The 22,625-nt window shown below is 38.5% G+C and overlaps 1 protein-coding gene and 1 pseudogene across 1 annotated transcript in view; one reads left to right on the top strand and one right to left on the bottom strand.

Moving 5' to 3' along the window:
- The window catches only part of LOC148509561 (vomeronasal type-2 receptor 26-like), a 227,550-nt gene extending 220,389 nt beyond the window's left edge, over positions 1-7,161 (bottom strand). Inside the window, exons 1-4 of the mRNA XM_088442962.1 lie at positions 6,940-7,161; positions 6,156-6,259; positions 5,782-5,929; positions 5,172-5,251 (exon numbers count right to left, since the gene is read on the bottom strand). Of these exons, the coding sequence (XP_088299088.1) occupies positions 5,172-5,251; positions 5,782-5,929; positions 6,156-6,259; positions 6,940-7,161 (554 nt within the window). The remainder of the gene's footprint in view (positions 1-5,171; positions 5,252-5,781; positions 5,930-6,155; positions 6,260-6,939) is intronic.
- Positions 7,160-22,625, top strand: part of LOC148509560 (uncharacterized) — a 28,757-nt pseudogene continuing 13,291 nt past the window's right edge.

The raw sequence follows: 22,625 nt of genomic DNA, 5'->3' as shown, positions 1-22,625 counted from the left end.
CATACCCATCAGTTGAATCTCACACACATAGAGTTCATAAACTCTCTCATAGGACAAAGTGCATGAATTAGCCCACAGGAATACACTCTTTCTGCTACATCCAGACCAGCATCATGGAGCTCAACATTCCTGGGGTATCTTAATGGCTAAGTATTGCATAGTTTAAAGGTTTTGAAATTTGGCTTACAAGTACTTAGATAATGTAAATCTGGTATATTAGATATTGTAGTTCTGTGGTGGTTTGAGCGACATGGGCAGAATCATCTGTTCACAAACCATAAAGTTGTGATGCTTTGGTTTGTGTAATTATGTGTTAGTTTATATGTGTCATTATGTAGTGATTTGTGTTAGCATGCAGTACGTGCTGTAATAGTTCTGTGATATGACCTAGGCCAGTTTTTCTAAAACTCGGTCCTCAGGACCCCACGCAGTTCACATTTTGTAGGTAGAATGGGCACAGGTGTCGTCATTACTCATGGACACATTTTAAAAGATCCGCAGTGGGGCTAATTATTTCACTTCTGTGAGGAGACCTGGAAAACATGCACTGTTGGGGGTCCTGATGTGGAGAACCTGTGATCTAGGCCATGTCATATGTTGTTTAGTGTGGCAATTAGGTGGCATGCTGTTTGGTAGATACTGATTGTATTTCTGGTTAGCTTTAAAGATAGTAGTGTTTGTGTGCTGTGGGCAGTATACAGAAAGGTGATACATAGTGGAGCCTTTGTCTATTATGGATGACTCTATTGCACTATGCCCCCATTGAACCATGGGCTGAACAATGGTACAGCCTGAGATGTATACTGTAGGGTTGTGAATATTGGCTGTATTCTGATATGATTAAGTGGTTTGTGTTGGATATATTAAGATGGGATAGTTATATGGTGAAATCAGCTTATATGTATTATGCAAAGGTAAGTTTGTATAGTATCATAGTTATGATCATTGGCTGATATCAGTGTTGTAGGCAGGCATTACAGAGATTGTTGGATCATGGGAGTTTAGCTTTGGACCATGAGGCTTGGAAACAAAGAAACATGTGGCATCCCTTCCCCCACACCCCAACCCCCCCCCACTAATGCTATATCTCTTTCTCTTTATTTCTATTTAACTCTCCACATATTACATTGTATTTGACTAATACTGTTTTATGATATACTGTACTGTATGTCCACTTTATGAGCATCAATTATTTATGTAAATACACTTTTACATTAGTACATCTGGTGTGCAAATCTTATTGAAATTAAATTATCCTGATGATTTAAAGGTATATTAAAATTTATTAAGGCTTCTCTGTAGGATTCCCTTATAGGGAGTTGATTCCACAGGAATGTGAGCAATTAAGGTGAGAGACAACCCTTCTCACCACAATATATATTCCCATCATGGTAGCATTAATACAGGGAATGGATACAGTTTCTGCTGTCCACCCTGCATGTCACAGAATGGAAACAACATCATTTGTTACAAATTGCATTAATCTTAAAACATGGTAGCCATTAAACAAATCAAAAACATTGCCATAGCCTTACACCCTTGCCAATTAGTCCAACAATAAACAGAACTATATTCCACCAGCGATTTCCTACAATTCCCAATGCTTCGGCAGACTTCAATCATCCAATATGGTGGTGTTTTCCATCATGCACTCCACTTACATTTATTGATGCAGGAACATGGCTATGCATTCCATGATGCACTACAACTATAGGAAACATTGTGGGAACATAGACTCATGAGATGGAATTTCCATGCAAACATATTTTTCTCTTATTGTATGGGTTAGAACATCACTGAGTGTTTATCTTATATAAAGATAGTATTCATTGTTTATTCTGCAGATTCATATTCCAGTAAATTTTTTTAAAAGTTCATTTATAATCACCGGGTTTATTGATCAGCTGCAGAGATGTTCTCTTTTAGAGAAAATCTAAATGAAATACATAAAAATATATTTTCTTTAAAGAAGATTATCAATGTCAGTGATAAGGATCTTTCCTAAATCTTGAGAAAATTAGAGAATAATTGCATTTGGTGGGAAGTTATTACATCTGAGCAAAATCAAGCTGACCAATTGGTTCTAAAAGGATTATCAATAAATAAAACTCCATCTATCACCAATGCAAGAGGAAGTTTTAAAATGAGTGAGAACTCATATTGAAAAAGGTGCTCATTCGCTCATACTTATTTAATAATTAAGGAAATGAGATTTAAATAGAAACATTTAGATGAGGATATTAATTCCTCATGTTTTTTGGTGGAATTATTCACAGGTTTAGAAGACTTTAAAGAAAAGGAGACTGATATTTTAAAAACAATGGAAAAGATATTAGGGAACTACAATTAAGGGAAAAAAAGATGTAAGATAGAGATAGGGAAGAAATAAGCAACTCTATGAACCATGAAAAAGCACCCATCACTTTTAATAGATTAGAGAAAACATTTGTGGGAAAACTAAACAGTACACAAATCTTATGGAAAAAGAATCCAAAGAGAAATAGTAGGTTTAGAAAGAGATTAAGAAGAAAAAAAGGACTCTGAGAATGGAATTCTATTGTTTACAGCCCTGTCCATGCCCAACGGAGCTATTTAAATGTTGCTCTTGTCAGGCACAATCAGCTGCTGATGCACCATTTCAGCTCGCACCTTCAGGGGGGTTGCGAGCTGAATGGGCAAAAAGTGACCCATTTGGGTGCAAAAATGACAATTTTTGTGATTGAACCCAGCACTTTGGTCAGGGGTAGCAGCTTTACATGGCTAAACTGGACCTCTATGGGCTTGATTAGTGTGATAAGCAGCATCAATTGAATAGCCCCCTGCAATCTCCTGTCACTTTAGATGGGAGATTGTGGGCACTAAAACATTTGAATACCACCCGGATTCCCAATAACCAGACACACAATGGTTTTTTAAGTCTAAGGGAAAGAAATATGTACAAAGAAAGAAACATGATCTATATCCAAAAAAAGATCTTAATTTAGTAATGTGTATGGATAATAGAAGGACTTTACTGCACATCCAATACCAAATTAGATAATGGATTTCAATAACAAGCCCAGTCCATCACTATCTTCTTTTTTACAATGGCAAACCATGGACCTCAAGGAGGGAATATGAGTTAAACCTAGAATAATTAAAAATAACTCAAGTGGAAAAAGAGGAGGGAAACAATACAAACACTAAAAAAATCCATAATTTACATTATAAATTAAATAAGTTGATTGAATAAAAGGAAAGGTGTTCTATTTAAGTACTCAGGTATTGACAAAGGCCAAAATGAGTGTCCTTGAAAATATGAAGCTACAAAAGAATTAAATTCTTTAGAACTATTTGTAGATCTACAAACATTTATAAGAAAGTTGACTGTTAAAAACTTTTTACTGTTCTAAATAAATGAAAGCAAGGGTCTAATAGCTATAACCAAGTCACCTTAAAGGGAGCTTTATTGATAGCTTTAATACAGTGGTTTCACAAGCCATAGATTAAATGAACACTTTTAAATACAAAAATGGGGAAAGAATTGACATCCCTTAATTTTAAAAAAGATAATGGCATTATTATTAAGCTGGCAGATTAGCGGGATCAAAAATAGTTACATAAAAAATAGAAGAACAGTTAAATGACTTCATGACTTTCATTAAAAATAAAATTAGGATTTCACCCTACTACCAAAATTACAAAAAAATGTACAGATTTAACTACAGATGCCATAAATAAAGGTGCAATAACAAAAGAGGAGGTGGACTTTATAAATATAAAAAAAACAGTCCTTATCATATATATCCTTCTAAAAAATCACAAAAACCCATCAAGCCAGCAGGCCACCTAATAATCTGTGGGAAAAACAGTATATAGTCAAACCTCTCTGCTGTAATTTACTTTTATCTACGGCCATTGGTAATAACAAATATATCATGTGAAATATACAGGTCATATTTTAAAAGAGGTGGAAAAAAATCAAATGAAAATATGAACATATTTTGGTTAGTTCTGATGTGAGTAGACTATAAACCATATTAGAATGGGTAACAGAAAGGAGGCATGTTCTAATATTTTAGACATGAGTGGTCATGCCAGCAGCACACAGGGAAATCCTCTACTTTCCTTGGTGCAGGTTAGAGTGCTGCCAGAACCTTGGAAACCATGCAGGTGTAGGTGATGTGTGGCTATATGGGATAGACTGTACTTGCTCATATAAAGTATATTGCTATGTCAGCTAGTACTAGCAGTAAGATATTCAGCTCAGTGATAACAAATGTTGCTGCACCTATCTACAGTATCACCACTAGCCGTGCAGATGAGCTGGCATTTGGCTTAACAACACCATAGCTGCCCATTTTTAGCTTGTTTTGTGGGGGCCAAAAGAAATCAATCACTTCAGCCACAAAAGTGTCAGTCTCTGTTGCTGAAGTGATTGGTTAGGAAAAACTGTGCATGTCCTTTTTAATATACAACATAATGGTGATTGGGAGGGCCCAAATACAATTCCATCTTGCACCACTTTTCATTATGGGCTTTGCCGAGATTGTGTGTGTTTAAAAGGCAGTGTACTGTATATTACTGTACTTTACTGGGGCATTTGTGTTCTTTTGCGTCTTGTGATGCCATCCATCACCAGCTTCTCATTCAGGCATATATGCCCCATTTCCTGTAGCCTCTCAGCAGATAAGATAAATACTTTTATTGTTGTTGTAAGAACAATGAAATAACAAAGAAACGGGTAAACCACATACACGTCACAGCATGGAACAAATCACATTATTTAAAATCTCCATTCGTATTTATTCTAGCAATAATAGATTTGACACACCGTAAGTGCCTTTTTGATGGTAGAAGGGAAAACATGCTATGCTCCAGATGCTGGTAATCCTTTATGATGCTATATCTCTTACGTAAAGTGTTTTTACTATGAATTTCCTCAATAGAGGGCAACTCACAACCAATAATACTTTCAGCCATAATAATGACTTGCTCTTATAACATACACTATTCTTAGGTACTATTCCTATACCATACCAGAATACAATAGGTTAGCACACTCGATAATGCAGCGGTAAAAATTCATCAAATTCTCCTAGATTTCCACAAAAAATATAGACATTGTTGTGCCTTCTTTAATATAGCCACAACATTAGAATGCCAGGATAAATCATCAGAGATAATAATACCCAATAATTGAAATGCCTTTACCCTCTCCACCTCCAAGTTGTCGATAGAAAGTGGCAATAGCATAGACATATTCGTCCTCCTAAAATCAATAATTATTTATTTAGTTTTTGCAAATTTAAAACCAAACAATTTTCCTTACTCAAATTAATCAAATGCTTCCGATTACCACAATATGCCTGCTCATCCCTATCAGAGGTGAGACCCTCTATTGTGGTATTATCCACAAATTTCACAATAGAATTCGATTCAAACAAAGGAATGCAGTCATAAGTGAAAAGGGAAAATAAAAGTGGACTTTAAATACAAGGCAATTTAACAACAGTAAAGTAATTCTCCCTGTCATAATGGGCATAAAAATTGAAAACAAATGTAAGTAAAAGAAAATGGTGCAGCAAGCAGACCTCTGGCAATCCACAACAAAAGAGACCTATCCCACTAAGTCTGTTGGAAATTTGAATAGCAATATGGTAGGAGTGAATAAAGGGCACTGTCTGTGTGACCAGGGAAAATGTTAAAGGAAAAAAAATTGCTCAACTCTACAACAAAGTTAACATCTACATATCCAGTAGAAGGAAATGTAGTTTTATAATCAGATAAACTATGAATTACCTTCCACATGTTCCTAGAGTCCAGGTCATTATCAAATTTAGACTTAATTTTTGCTGAATACTCCATTATTGCCTTCAAAATACCTTTTTTGGGGTTAGATCTAGATTCTTTATATGAAACAGGATCCCTAGCTTTAAAAGCCTGATTTCTAGCATACAGAACAACAGGGAACATACCTCGCCATTCATCAATGGCTTTTCATTACAGAACTGCTTATTACACTGCATAACAGTCACATATATGCTTCATAACAGTTACATTACCAATACACCAGTGAATATATGACAAGACCAGATAATCAACATTAACATCAATACTCCACAGATTACAAAATAAACAGTCCCCAGTCAATAGTCTCAAAGCAGCTCTGTAACCTGGGCATATAATCCCTAGGAAACACACAAACAGTTTTAATCTCCGCTTTCAACTGTCTAACAAGAGGAATATACAATGCAATTAAATCAAAAGGATAAATGATCTGAAAAACCAACATGGGGACACGTAATAACTTGTAAGCATTTTTAATACTACTGTAACCCTGATCTAAAATATTGTCACCCGAAGTGGCTGAAAACACATTCTGATAAAATTTTGGTAAGACAGATTTTAAATTAACTTTCTTAAAATCCCCAGCAACAAGAAGAGTTAATTTTGGTAGTCCATTTGCCTTTTTGAAATAGCATTATATAGGATCTCCAAAGCAACCTTAGAGTCAGCATGAGATGGAATATAAACCGCAGTCACAATTATGGCAGAAAACTTCTAAGGCAGATAGAATGGCCTACACTTCATTGTTAAAAATTCCAACTCATGAGAGCAGTAACTTTCAAGGATGACAGCATCAGTGAACCAGTTATTGTTAATATACATGCCCAGTCCTCCACATTTGGTATTCCTGGCCTATCTAGCTAGATGACCTATCTGATCTAAACAATATTCTTTTATGGAGCAGAACAGCAGAATCCAGACAACGTGAATTAAGCCAAGTCTCAGTAAAGATATGCATAGAGCATGAACTCATATTATGACTGCAAGAGATTCTTAACAGCAGATAATCTACCTTGTTTCCTAGGGAGCAAACATTAGCCAAGAAGATACTAGGCAAGGAGGGGCTGTAGTTGCAATTTTTCAACCTTTCCAGGACACCAGCCCTCTTACCCCGCTTCTGCTTCTCTCCCAGTGTGGGCATCTGTTTTCAGCTTCACCTTGCTGCACCAGCATGGAATTCTCCCTGCTATCTTTCCTGGCAAGCTGAGCCTTTCCTTTGCCCTGGGGCCAACCTCTCCATCCATCCTGTTGGTGCTCAGACCAGCCTAGGCTCCCACTTATGACGTCACTGGCCACAACCTCCAGTCGCTCTCCTGGGAAGCCAGTCCACATGGCCCTGCCTAATATCACTCCACCAACACTGCCAGCTGCCTCCCTTGAAATAAGTAGCTCCTGCCAGTTATACCTTAGAGGACCAACCACATCAGCCACCAACAAAGCTGTGGCAAGTAGGGTAAGTGACAACACCTTGGCCCACGTATGGGGGCCCGGAGCTGCTGTAAATAAGCACACTGCCATTAAAGAGATGCAGACAAGTATCAGCAAATCATTTAATATAATTAATTTTTCAATTTGACTAGGCCTTAATTCCTGAAAATTCAATTGACTTATATTTTGGATGCTTGTTTTTTAACAAGCTTTCCTCTTCTCTTATTTTTCTTTTTTTATGAGTAAATGATCAAATAATAATTTGTGGAGTTTGTATATTCTCCCTGCACATGCGTGGGTTTCCTATAGGTACTCTGTTTTCCTCCCAACTTTTAAAAATATAATGGTAGGTTAATAATTGGCTCCCAAAAAAACCCAGAGTGTATGTGCGTTTGCATGTGATAGGAAACATAGATTGTTGTTCCTTCTTTTCCCTGCCTTCCACTACATACATACAACACCTTACTAGGGCCTCTAATCTAGTTATTGATTAATGAAAATATATTAGGTTTCCAATATGGGGTCATATAGTTTATTAAACTGCCATCCTGTCTCCCACTGCAGTGCAACTCTGTTTCCTAGATGTACCATGTTTTAAGTTTAACTGCCATGTGTTTGTGCCACAGACTGCTGTCACTTAGCTTAATCAGCCAGTTAGCGCAGTGCAACCTTTTTGGCCTAAACTAGGTGAAAATAATATTGTGAGCTGTGAGGTGTTCAAAATTGACTGTAAATGACTGGAAATTAATAGTATTGAGCTTAGTGAGAACAAAAATTGGCTCAAATTATGTGATTTTAGCTATTTTTATAAATTTTTGAAAAAATACTGATCCAAAAACCAAAACCAAAACACATGAGGTCAGTTTTGGCAAAATCAAAACAGCAACAAATTAGAACCGAAACCAAAACTCTACTTGATATAGAACACCAGGTAAATGATGCATTATGGCACTGTAAGTGATGTACAGATAATGTTTGTCATCAGCTGAAATACATGTTATTGCTCATGCCTATCTAGATGCACTTCCAATAATATATAGTAAATTATCTGCACACCATTAGGAAGCCATTAAACATGCTTTATTTAAAATCAAACAATGTGCAATTTATTGTGCCCAATTATTGTTAATGAGTGTTAGTTGTTTCTTTTTTGGTCAGTCATAAACTCAACTTTTAATTTCCTGATATCACCCAAGGCTCCATACATGTTGGCAATTAATGCCTCTTCTGATGCTTGTGGTGACTGTGGTATCTGTGGAGGTGATTGGGGCTCAAGCATTGTTTAACCTACAGGAGTTTCTTCTGGAAGCACTGTTTAGGATGACATGCTCCTGGACCTCTTCTTCATTCTAAGTTGTGCAGATGACTGATACTGACCTATGTGGGTATCATTTTGTCCTATTACCAATGTTTCAAACACCAAACACAAAAATAACTATATATTCCTGGAAAATTAAAAATGACAAACAATCCTGTATAAATACCAGAACAGCATGAATACATTATTAAATACACAGAATGACCAATTACATTTAACAGGCCAGAGTAAGAAATCAACATTTTCCTTATCGCAGCCCCACAGAGTATTGTACACAAACATATCCTTAATCAGTATTGGTTGGGCACAAGATGATAGATATACTGTAGATTTATACACAGCAGATGAAAGTTTAGCACCAGGATATAACAGAAGTAAAAATATTTAAGTTTATTATGTTATGTTTTCACAAGCTGATGCGTTATTCTTTTATAGTTAGTGTCAGCGTTAGGGCATTATGTTAGTTCTAGACAAGTTTGTAATATTTTTACATTTTTTATTTTAGGCAAACTCAATGGCTTCTTCCCCATAATCATCCTGCATTTGTTCCCTTCTGGATGGCACCTGACAACTATCGGATGAACCTAGGTTACAGTGAACAGAAATGTGGACTTTATGTATGAAACATCTTTACATTCCAAAAGTTTTGAAAAAGTATGGACTAACTTGTATTACAGAATCCAGTAGTAAACAGGAAAACTCAGAGCATTTACTTTGATTTGTGATGCGATATTATACAGTTTAGGATAATGTTTTACTCTTAATGATGCAATTTAAGATTATTTCCTTATAAAGTTTGATTTAACCCCTTTGTTGTGGAGGCGGAGTGGGGCTCAGAAAATAAGGGTCTGCCGCTGGTGGCCCGGATACAGAGCAGCAGCGGCACCTACCAGAGCCCCGGCTGCAGGGACCGGCTGCCCATCACTGCTGGCCACAGTGATCAGGTCACAGCAACAGCTGTGGCTACTTGAGCCAAAGGTTGCTGCTTCAATGGCAGTGCACCGGGAGGGGGTTGCCAACGGTGCCCGATCACTGTGGCCAGCAGTGATTGGGAAATGCTGGAGAGGCAGCCATGCTTACAGAGGGATCAGAAGGTCCCTTTGATGTGGGCAGCTGCAGGAAGATTAGCTTCCCACAGCCGCCTAGTGGGCATTTCTGACTGGTTGTATCAGATACGACCATGTCAGGGAAAGCCCAGCCCGGTGCGGTCGTATCTGATATGACCATGCCAGGCAAGTGGTTAAAGGGGAAGGTGTGGCAGAAAAAGTGGAATTTGCATCCACATGGACATAACTGCACATGTCAGCATATACATGTAACTTTCCCTTGTTAATGTATATGTAATGTTATTTGTGTGTAGAAGATGACAAGTCTTTGAAGAAGAACAGCAAAGGTTGAAAGAGTGGTTATAGAAAATTCTGTCTTACTGCCCAACCATAAATAGACATCTGACCAGGCTCTTACTAAACAAATTCATTAAGAACTCATTTGGAATCAGAAATTAAATACATCGCAGTGCTTGTAAGAGAGCCAGTCACTGTGATTGGGAATTGTGCACTCATATTACACAGACTGAGTGATACTTTGAGTGACAGATAGTGCCGTTTGTGGGTGGTGACAGGAGAAGGTCCTGGAAAACGGGGGAGTGGATGTGCGAATGCAGGCATGTCTGAGCATCAAAACGGCATCCTTTGTGCAAGCATAATTAGCATGGAAGTGTCATTGTACATGTCACCTGGTTGTTTTTCAACCTGCAGTGATCGCAGTGCTTGCGGCAGGGTAGGGTCCACCTCAAGGGCTGCGAGCAGCTACGATGTTACTGATTAATCATACAATTCCTAAAGATGATGTGTACTAAGAAAAAAAGTGGGCATCACTACACCAGTGTGCGATCACTCTGCCGTCGCTCTCTAAGACATAGAGGGTGTCCTTAAGCCTGGCCGTGCATTCATGGAATTTGCTACCAAGCTCCTGATGGCTGCTTTGTGTCCAGGTCTGAATCACCCCCTCTGTGTGCTGTTTAGAAAAACAGAACAAAGAGTGGTTATTTATACCAACAGACACTCAGTCTGCAGTGGTGTGTATTCCCCCACTTGATCAGTGTGTGTGTTTATTGACATAAGTCTGTGATCCCAAAACCTCTCAACTTCTAAAAGAACTGAATGGATAATTAAAAGAACCCCTGCTCACTTGACCGAGAAACCCTATAGCTCCAGCCAGCTTAACAATACTCTCTGTGCTGACAAGGGTTAAAAACACCCATGGGAGGGGGGTGAGGGGAGTTGCCTGGAGAAGCAGGCATAAAAATGTGACACACTGGTAGTTCAGAGTTCATTCTGAGTGAGGCTATCGAAAGGTACACATGATCTGGAAATTATCCATTGGGACAGCCTCATCCCAAAACCATTCAGACCAAAGGAGTGGTTTGTTTTGCTAATTTGTTCTTTTATTTTATTTCTGGAAATTTTAAGGAATGGTGTGATTCCTTTTTAAACATTAATATCCCTGTAACATTTTGTAACTAAGCTTTGAATATATTCTTTAATGAAAACATTAATTCTAGTTCTGGACCTGTGTTTTTATGACCCAAGGCCTCCTATGGCTCATGTTACCTATTTTTCTAAGTATTGATAATTGTGTGTGCAAGTGGGAGCATTAGATCACCTTATGCTTTAGCATTACAGTTTTTTTCTGCTGGTGGCAGTCACCCAGCTTATTTAACCACACGTGCTTAGGTAACCTGTAAAAGTCACGTGCGGTGATTCTCAGATTGACGTGTCTGGAGGGTAATTTCCACTGGACCATGACATCATCTATTGCAAATTATGTGGCCAACTAGTAGCTATTGTCTGGTGATCACCTGTGACCAACAGACAATAATAAACTGTGCTAAAGAAAATAGATATTTTCAGTATATCACTATTTAAGTTACACTCTAGGCTGCAGGCCTTTGGCTGCTGGTGCATAATATATATATATTCTGTAAGTGTATAATTTTAAAAGTGCACTTTACATTTCTTACCAAAATCAGCATTATACTGGCATTGTTGGATGATGTCTTTAGCTGATATTGACTGTGAATTGTCACCTTTTTTCTTCTTTCTTCAGGTAAATTAAAATGCATCATTGCAGCATAATATCTCACTCTGATCAGCATTATACCAGCTTTAAACTAAAGTTAAACAGAAGGAGAACACTCTAACTTTAGATATATAACAACATAACAGTAATTCTTTCAATTTAACTGGGTACAGCGTTGGGCTGTAGTAGCAAATATTTGTACCCAGTTAAATTGAAAGAATTACTGTTATGTTGTTATATATCTCAATGTTGTAAATGTATAAGCCGCTACTAACCTCCCACATCAAGGGGGTCTGATCGCGGCACTAACGCTGCACGCGGTGACTGCCAGTGTCTGAGGCAGAGATGAGCCGGGAATTACAGTGGCTTTAGTTAAATGTGGCCACAGAGTGCTGCATGCTATGATCACTAGCACCTAAACAAATAATGACTGACATTAGCAGTGGTGGATAACGGACTGCAGCAATTGTCTAAAACTTGCTATAGCATGTACTAGCCGGTATCATTAGCAGTTTTAGCAGACAAACAGTAGTACAGACAGGAGGGCAGATGTCAAGACATAGACTATTCATTAGCTCATGATGGACATGTGAATCAATGATTATTCCAGGAATTTAGGGATATTCTATGATTTCATTTTGTGTTCATCTGTATCTCCTATATCCTAATTTGATTAATGGCAACTTAATGGTACAGAAAACAGGTAGTCCTAATATTCCTGGTTAAAGACTAGCTCTGTGCGGAGTAGTCTTTTCATGATTATTATCAACCATTGATAGATACTATATCTGTTTTACTGGTATTAGATACATTATTGTCACAATAACGTTGCCTACTGCTGTAGTTGTAACAATATACAAACAGCTACAATATTCACATACAGTTTTCTAATACATTGATGGGATACTAGAATACTAAAGCCCTTATTTTAATATTTTCTCACTTTAATATCATTTTAATTTGCTGAATTAATATTATTTGTGTGTTTATATTTATAACCAATAAAAGTTATGTTTTAAATATTATATATAGTGAAACATTATTGCATTCCGGTATATGGACTACTTTCCCTTTGTATTGTATATTAGAATCCTCTGCCTACAAACTCCTTACCCTCACATCTTAATTTGGTCTCTCCCAATGGACCTCCTCACCCTCTCATGTGAGTGGGCATTCACTTGACCTGGTCTTCACTCACTGATGTGATATTTCTGATTACTCCAATTCCTTATTCCCTGTCTCTGATGATCATCTTCTCTCTTTTATCCTAACCCTCTCTCCTTCTTCTCCCCTACCTCATAAGGCCACCATCTATAAGTGTAACATTAAGGCTATTGACACAGTTTATTTTTCTTCCCTGCTTGACTCACTTCTCTCCCCTATCCTCTCTCTCTCCTCTCTCTGAACAAGCTGCTTCTATAAACAATGACTCCCTTACTTCTGCTCTGAACTCTAATGTTCCAGCAATAACTACTCACCCTCACGGATCTACAACTCAACCCACATTCACCAGATATCTACAAAAGTGTTCACGAACTGCTGAGCAACAGTGGCAGATTTTCACCATTTAAAATGCTCTCATCCTACAGTGCTGCCCTTTCCCTTTCTAAATAGACATATTTCAAGAACCTAGTCTTCAAATATCTTCAAGCATCTCTTCACCACCTTCAACTCCCTCCTCTGTCCACCCCCTCCTTGCCTCCCCTCCTTGCTCTCTGCCCTTGACTTTGCTACCTACTTTACATCTAAAATGTATTCCACACATCAGGACATCATATCGAACCAGTCGCCCAGCTGTCCACCTCCTTCTTTTTCCTAGATCACCCCTCCCCATTTATTTTAATGACTCTGACATCCTCCTCCCCTGTATCTGGAGAGGAAGTCATGTCCCTCATCCAGTCCTCCCCCCACTTTCCACCTCCACCTTTGACCCTATGTCTTCATGTCTCCTCCACTACCTTTCTCCTTCTGCCTGCTCCTATTTTGCCCACTTCTTTTTTCTCTTACTTTCATCAGGCACTGTCCCTTCTGCCCTCAAACATGCCCTTATTTCCCCCATTCTAAAAAACCTTACCTTGATCATAACTAATGTCCCATCTCCCTCCTCATGTTTGCCTCCCAGCTCCTTGAGAGTGTTGTTTACAACCACCTTACCACCTTTCTTTCCTCTCACTCCCTCTTTGACCCTTTTAAATCTGGCTTCCATTCTCTCCATTCCACTGAAAGTTCCCTCACAAAAGTCAGCAATGACCTCCTTTCTGCTAAATATAAGGGTCACTACTCTCTTCTCATTCTCCTTGACCTCTCTTCTGATTTAAATACTGTGGACCACCCTCTCCTGCTACAAATCCTTCACTCTATTGGTCTACATGACACTGCCCTCTCCTTGCCAATCTTTGACAAATCTCTCTTGCCAATCCTTGCCAACCTCTCTGACCAATCTTTCTCTTCTACCCCTCTTCTCTTCTACTCCTATTCCACTCCATAGCCTCTTACAGTAGATGTTCCCCAAGGTTCTATTCTTGGACCCCTCCTATTCTTACTCTATATGCTTACTAGGTGAAATCATCAGCTCTTTTGACCTCCATTATCATCTCTATGCTGATGATCCTCAGATCTATGTTTCCTTCTCAGACCACTCCCCCTGTCTCCTCACTCATATATCCAACAATATCTCTTCTATCTCTTCCTGGATGTCCAGCATTTAAATAAACTTAATATCTCTAAGACTGAGCTGATCATTTTCCCACCTTCCAGCATAATTGCACTTCCCACTATTTCATTATCAGTTGATGGCACAACTATATCATCTAGCCACAAAGTGCATAGTCTTGGAGATATAATGAACTCCTCCCTCTCCTTCAAACCACATATCCAGAATCTCTTGCAGTCTTGTCGTTTCCATCTTAAAAATATTTCCGAGATTAGACTCTTTCTCATCCAGGATGCCATTAAAACCCTCATACACTCATTGGTCATCTCCAGATTGGACTACTGTAATATCCTCCTATCTGGCTTCCTCAACTCCCTTCTTTTTCCCATCCAGTCTGTCCTAAATGCTGCTGCTGGGTTCATTTTCCTCTCCAAAAGCTCTGCATCTGCCTTCTCCCTCCTGCAAGACCTCCACTGTCTTCCCTTCCCTTTCAAAACCCAATTCAATGTTCTCACACTGACTTAAATCTGTCACCCATTCCTCTCCAATTTATATCTCTGACCTCATCTCCCTTCACTCTCCTGTCTATCCTCTTTGTTAAACAAATGCATGCTGCCTCTTATGCCAATTGATTACTTCCTCCCACTCCTGCCTCAAAAATTTTGCCCGTACTGATCTCCACCTTTGGAACTCTTTCCCTCTTTTCATAAGGCTCTCCACCTCTCTACAATCCTTCAAATGGTCTCTCAAGACCCTCTACTTCATCAAAGCCTTCCAGCTCTCATCTTAATGGCTGCTACATGCTCATTCCTACCTGTGTACCCCATCTTTGTCACACCTATTCATCTGCTCCTCCCCTTTAGAATGTAAGCTCTTATGAGCAGGGCCTTTTACTTCTTGTGCTTCTCTTTACTTTACCTTTATTTACTTCTTACTCCACACTTGTGCACCTAACAGTTGGTTGCTTTTGCTCTCTTGCTTATCTGGTTGTTATGGTCACTAATATAGCAATGTATTTAATCCTTGTTCTTATCCTGTATTGTATTGTACTGTAAGTCACTGGTCAACCTTTGTGCTTTGTAAGGTGCTGTGGAACACGTGTGGCACTATATAAAAAGAAATGCCAATAATAATATATATGTAGGCGGGCACTACATTCCTTATCACACTCATAATTAAACCTTTAAATATGGTATTACTCACATATTAAAGAGAGGTGTACTATTTTTCTCAGTATGTGGTCCCTTAGCAGCTATTCTCTTGTGATCACCAGTGAATTTATCTCCCAGTGCATTGTGTGCCCCATCTCCTTCATACTGGCCCACTCACATATGTGAACACCATGTCTTGAAAGAGGAGAGTCTCTTATTTCAAATGTTCTGCCCTTTTAGTAGATATTTTCTTGTGACCACCAAACATTAACTAAAACAATACACACAAAACAATTCCACAGATGTGGGGAATTTAAAATCCATATCTCCCCCATCTTGTGTCAAATTGAATTGGTCCCTCATTTAATGCAATAGATTGTCTACTTTATAACATATTAGGCCTTGTTGGGATACTATATTCTCCTTACACACAGTAAACATTTAATTCGAGGTTGCAAAAATAAAAAATAGAGCAGATTTTTTAAATCAAAACCTACACATAAAATCATGTTTACCATTATTTTGGATAGGTGAATAATTGCTGTTTATAATACAAAATAAAATCACTTTTGCTTTTGGTTCACAGTCTTGAAATTTCAATAAAAAAACAATGTTTGATCAGTTTGGCTAAAGTTTTTTGAACGCATTTTGATAAGTAAAAAGATTAATGGTATTTTCTGAAATTATAAAGTATTTTGAAAAATACAATGCATACCTTGTGTGGATATAGCATAAAAAAATATTTATATTGATGTTTTAATGCGAGGAGTGCAAATGTGATAAAAATACCACAAAAAATATTACAATGGTGAGAAAATCATTAGCAACAAAGGGGTTAATTTTTCTGTAGATTGATGCAATTTAAGTTTATTTCTTTAGGCAGAAAATTACAATTTCAACTCATTTTTGTGCAGAATGATGTCATTTAAGATCTTTTTTTATGCAGAATAATGTAATTTCAGTTCATTTTGCAGGCAGAATTATGCAACTTGGGTTATTTTCTTTAGTCAGAATGATGTAATTTCAGTTTATCTCTATATGCAGCATAATGTTTTTATGAGCAGAATTACACAATTTAAGTTACCTTCTTTAGCCAGAATGATGCAATTTAAACAATTTTTTATGTGCAGAATTATGCAATTTAAGGGCTTCATTCAGAGCCGCTCGTAAGCGGCCGCTCGTTCATTCCGAGCGAAGTTCGCACATCTGCGCATGCGTACGGATTGTAATACGCATGCGCGAACCAGTCAGTGTGGCCAAAAATCGTGTGCTCGCTAAATAGCGAATGCCTTCTAATTTAAGTGACAATGGGAGGCGTATGTGGGTGGTAACAGGGGAAGGTGCTTGAAAATGGAGAGTGGAGATCAGAACGCAGGCGTGCCTAAAGGTCAAAATGGGCGTTTTATGGGTGTGCATAATTAATACAGCAGCGTCATCGACCACGTCACTTGGTTATTTTATAGTCAGAACCGCTCGCATGATTGCGGTAGGAAAAACCAACCACAAGAATAGCGAGCAGTTCAGACGCCGATCAATGTACTCGATTAATCTAATAAATAGCGGACATGACGTATGATGCGACCGGCCAGGGGGCGTTTTTATCAAATTTATGACCGCATGTTTTGTTCGCTCGATCAGACATAGAGGCGTCAACAGACCGCAAAGAGCGAACGGTTAATTTGAATAGCCAGCCCCTTTTTCTGAACGAGCGAGCGCAAATAGCGTCTGGCTCTGAATCAGACCCTAAGTTCCTTTCTTTAGGCAGAATTATGCAAGCTAACCTAATTTCTATTTGCAGATTGATGCATTTTAAGTTATTTTATTTAGGCAGAATGATGAAATTTCACTTCATTTCTATGTGCAGAATTATGCAATTGAAGATAATTTTTATGTGTAGAATGATGCTATTTAAGATCATTTCTATTTGCAGAATGATGTAATTGAAGATAATTTTTACGTGCAGAATGATGCTATTTAAGATCATTTCTATTTGCAGAATGATGCAATTTGATTTTCTGCACTTGCCTTAGGAAGAATTATGTAATCTCAGTTCATTTTATGTACAGTAGGATGCAATTTATGTTTATTTCTTTATATAGAATTCTGTCATTTAAGTTCTGTTCTTTAAGAAGAAAGATGCAATTTAATTTATTTCCTTTAGGCAGAATGACACAATTTAAGATCATTTGTATCTGCAGAATGACGCAATTTAAGATAATTTCTATTGGCAGAATAATGCAATTTTATTTATTTTCTTTAGGCAGAATGGTGCAATTTCAGTTTTATTTTTGGTACTTGTGTACTTTACGTACTCCTTGCAGAGAGAACCCAACTGTCCTACACTCATTAATATCAATTATGGTAATGTCTAAATCCTCTTCATGGAGATGACCCTAATGTCATCAGCCAGTGTCCAGCATCATTCCCTACCATCCAAGTGGGCATAGAGGGGGAACATAAACCCAAAGCATGGCAAGCGCAGCAAGCCACTGAACCCGAAGCATGGCGAGCTCAGTGAGCCAGTGAGGGGACAACTTTCTTCTTTAGGTGGGGACAACTTTCGGTACTTGTGTACGTAAAGTACACAAGTACCATTTAAAACATTCATTGGGTTCTCTCTGCAATGAGCCGGTAAAGTACACAAATACCCATTTCCTAATGTAGACTAATGCAATTTAAGTTCCTTTCTTTAAGCAGAATAATGCAATTTCAGTTAATTGTTATGTGTAGAATGATGCAACTTAAGTTTATTTATTTATGCAGAGAGATGCCATGTAAGTGATTTTCTTTAGGCAGAATGATGCAATTTAATTTCATTTTGATTTGCAGAATGATCCACTTTAAGTTCCTTTGTTTATGTAGAATGATGCAACTTAAATGTAATTCTGCTGAAAGATTCAATTAATTTACTTTCTTTGGGCATAATTATACAATTTCAGCTAATTTATATGTGCAAAATATTGCAATGTTTTCTTTAGGCAAAAACTGTAAAAAAGTAAGAGAGCACTGGCACAAAATTATAATTAAAAAGAATTATTAATATCTATATTTTGGTCATTGTTGTTTCTTTAGCACAAATATATGATAATATTCTTAAACCACATATCAATATCACAATCAAGAATTATACATCCACATTAGACTCTATTATAAATATAAGAAACATTAGAAATCGCTAAGTTGTAAAACACAAAATAGTAAAGCACTTTAATTAAATTGAGACTCTGTTTCACAGTATTTTGGGCTCTATTTACTACAATCCGCATATTGAATGCGGATTGTAGTGTGATATTACCGAGTGAATTCGCATTGCGAATTCAGGCAATATCACAGGGATTTACTATAAATCCCTTGCAGGGACAGAGCTTGCGATAAAGCTCTGTCCGTGCGGATCCCATCCGCACTCTAGTCGCGGTATTTTCAGAAAAAATACCGCGACTAAGAGCCCGCGCATGCGCCGACCGACCACCGCTACTACCCCCACCACCAACGCTAAGCCCCGTCCCCCGGCGCTAAGCCCTGCCCCCCGCGATTGCGGACCCCCGCGACCCCCCCCTCCCCCCCCCGCGACCCCCCCTCCCTTCATTACACTTACCTGCATCCTCCTGGCCTCCGGTGGTCTTCTCTGTGCTTCCCGATCAGGTGATCTCCCATACTGCACTGGGGCCCGATCACCTGATGACCGGGCCCCAGTGCACTGTGGGAGACCAGCTGACCAGAGAGGAGCCATCACCGGAGGCCCGATCACCGGTCCCTGGATTCAGGTAAGTGAAAAAAAAAATGTTTAATTTTTTTTTTCTTTTTTTTACAGCAATCAGCTTGCGGTCTCTTTAGACCACATAGCTGATTACTGGTACTGGCTCCCGCCTCTGCTCTCCCCGTTTGAGCAGAGTTGGAGCCCGGTAACCGGGGGAGACCCTGGATAATGCCACCTCCAGGTGGCGTTATTATCACAGGGCTTCCCCCGGTATTTTTTTACAATTTATTTTTAATAAATTGCACACAGATCACATTTCCCATTACAATTATGGGAAATGCGATCTGCTTTACTAAAAATAAGTGATACTGGGGGTTGGAGTAGAATTTTACTAATTCTACTCCAATTGCCCTGTAATAACTACAGGTGAAACTAAAATAATGTGAAAAGGGTGTGAAAACACCCTTTTTCACTTTATTTTAGTAAAAATAATGTTAATAAATAGAGCCCTTTGTCACATTTATTTTGCTGGTAACAATTTGGGAAAAGACAGATATTAAGTGTCAATTTATCTAGACACTCCAAGGTTTTTTCTTGCTGTGTTTAAAACAGCAAAACTTTCCACAGTATAAAATGGTTTCTCTGAACTTCTTTTTAATGGTTCCTTCAGGAAAATATATTTTTGTAAAACAATTATGTTCTTGACATTCAATTGTTCACATTTAGATAAATGCATACATATTTAATAAAAAATTCATGGCCATGAACAAATATGTAAAAAAAAAGTATTACCACATCCTCATGATCTAGCAGGGTTTATTGGTTATGCTGTTTTCCAGCTGTTTCTTCCTTTATGGATTTATCCACCGCTATATGTCTTGAAACTACTGCTGTGTCAATAATCAGCAACCGGAACGTCAGACGGTATGGAAGTTCTGAAAAGCGGGGAAGTACCAATATATATCCCTGTTTTGTATATGGGGAATAAGCTTGGTACGCTGATGGTAAGTATGTGTCTCCTTCTCCCTGTTGTCAGCTCCACAGTGCTAAGCGACCGGCAGCTGACTACTGTGTGAACAGCCAAATGTGGAGCATGGGGGGAGTATTGGAAACAGCGTGACAGTCTGTTCTCACCTCCTTCTCCCTGCCATTGGCTCCGTGGCACTCTCTATAAGCATCTGGCTCCCGTCTGCACAACCAAGGCTGGAGCACGGGGGGAGAGCAGGAGATCAGCGTATCCCTCAATTGCAACCTACTTCTCTTTGCCGTCAGCTCCTCAGTGCTCTTTAATCAGCAGCTGTTTAAAGAAACCTGATGCCAAAATGCAGGAGCTAAAGAGTGAATTCTTGGAGGATGTGATAGGAGCAAGCAGGTCTCAAAATTTGTAATAAATTGTAGTATAAAACGCGTTTCTCCGCCTTCATGAGATGTCAGCGGCTTCCTCAGTCAGCATAATCTCTATGTTACCTCAGCAGCCTTTTTATTTGTGCCTGGGTCATCAGCACATCTGTAGATAATCTGACAACCAGGTTTCTTTTTCTGATTGATAATGTGGGTTTTAACCCTTAATTATATGATGTCTTTCAAAAAAGTTGTTATTTCTAAGACTCAAAGGTTTATAGACATTAAAAATATTTCTTAGATATTCAGGAGAGATTATACAATAATTATAAACTATAGCTAGTATAGACAGAGAGATATTTACATATACATATAGAATTATACATGCAGACAGCTGTATAAAACAACTCTAAACTGATATATATCATCTGGACATACATCACTGCATAACTATGCAACTACACACACATGCCATCCTCACTGACTCAGATCCCCTCATAGTGTACATGGTGTTCACAGCTTCTAGATGATATATGATTTTATTCTAAAAAGTTTTATTGTTACTACAATAATGTTATTGATGTTATTATATTATTGAATTATATACATTTATTTTAGGAGCAAAAAAAAATATTATACACTGAGAATCAAATCCAAACTATAATGCCTGTTTGCTGTGAAATGCTGTAACATTACCACTACACCACAATAGTCACAGGTGGGAACCTTTAGTCTTTTAGCTCTTACATACAGATGCAGGGCATTTTGTAAGCCTGTCTGTCACTACAATGGGAGGCAGCTTACTGTACAGGATCTTCCTCTCCAGCTTTCTACTTATGCAGCCGCAGTATACTTTTCTAAAAATGTCACCTGCTGTCTGAAAAGTGGTACTGCACTATATTTCAGCCTCCTTACACATGTCCCGACATGTATATCTTGGCAGGGCTGTTTATCTGATGCCATGAATGGCAGGCCATGGCTCAATTTTCACAAAGGTGTATGTGGACACATCTGTATATAAGCTGTGTCCCGATCCCAGTGTTGAGACATCTTCTTCCAACCACAGACTTCTGGATTGATGACTGTATACTGGGACGAGTGTGCATGTGTTTGTATTGGCTTGTACTATTTTTAATTGCTTTTTACTCTAATTGTTAAATCTTTCATCATGTTACTTTTTCTTTACATAAAGAACTTTTTATGCTTTGGAACCACACGATTGGACTGGAAATCAATTCTTTCTTAAGTGACTTGCAGCACTAAATAGCTACTAGCGACTATTGGGAATCAATAGTTTGGGCTCATGCTTGAAGTCATGCTCCCGGAAATTACTGAAAGCGACCGAATTTCGGTTACTCAACAAAAGGTGGACGCGTGTCACATACGGGTAAGAACGCAATGTGTTTAAAACCTGTTTTGTACTCTGTGTTGTGAAACCAAATATCCATTTTTGGGTGGTCTAAGGAGCGCTGAATAGAATCCAGGGACAACAGAGAAAAGTCAGTTTCTTTTATTGTCACTTTTGCACTGCAATATGCGATTTGCAATTAGCATATGCGTCTTCCCTGTATTACTGCCACATGTTTAAACAATCGTTTTGATAGATAGACTTGTATCACTTGTTAAAACCTCTGAATAGGTATTGCCACGAGGGGAAGCATTTTTCTGCTCATAAAACAAAGGTATATGAATGTGAATGTATGCTTGTGATGTGATAAGAATAAGGAAAATCAGGAAAAGTTTTTTTTTGCACTGTTGGAATGAGACAGGAGAGATAGGGTAGGTGTCTGATGAGGCACAATGACTACCGAGTAGGTATACATAGCAGGTATACTGGCAGCAAGAACAGGGATTTCTGGGCCTGATTCAGAGTCAGATGCTCTGAACGAGCACCCGCTCTGAATCAGGGCGTGTTTTTTTAATAGCGAGTCTCATCTGCCGCAAGCCCTGGAGTGATTTTGGCTCTATCAGAGCCAAAATCTCTCCCACTGACATCACTAGTGATGTCAGTGGGGCCGGAGCTAGACGGTAGGTGTTCCCATGGGAACGCCTCCATCTGGGCAGCCATGCCCCCGGCACGCCCACCAAAGGGGGCGTGCTGTCACTCACCATCAACAGCATGCCCCC

This window comes from Taudactylus pleione, unplaced genomic scaffold (genome assembly GCF_031769625.1).
Source record: "Taudactylus pleione unplaced genomic scaffold, aTauple2 ptg000319l, whole genome shotgun sequence".
Lineage (NCBI taxonomy): Eukaryota > Metazoa > Chordata > Amphibia > Anura > Myobatrachidae > Taudactylus > Taudactylus pleione.
The sequence above is the reverse complement of the archived record's forward strand: the minus strand, read 5'-3'. Positions and strand labels throughout refer to the sequence as shown.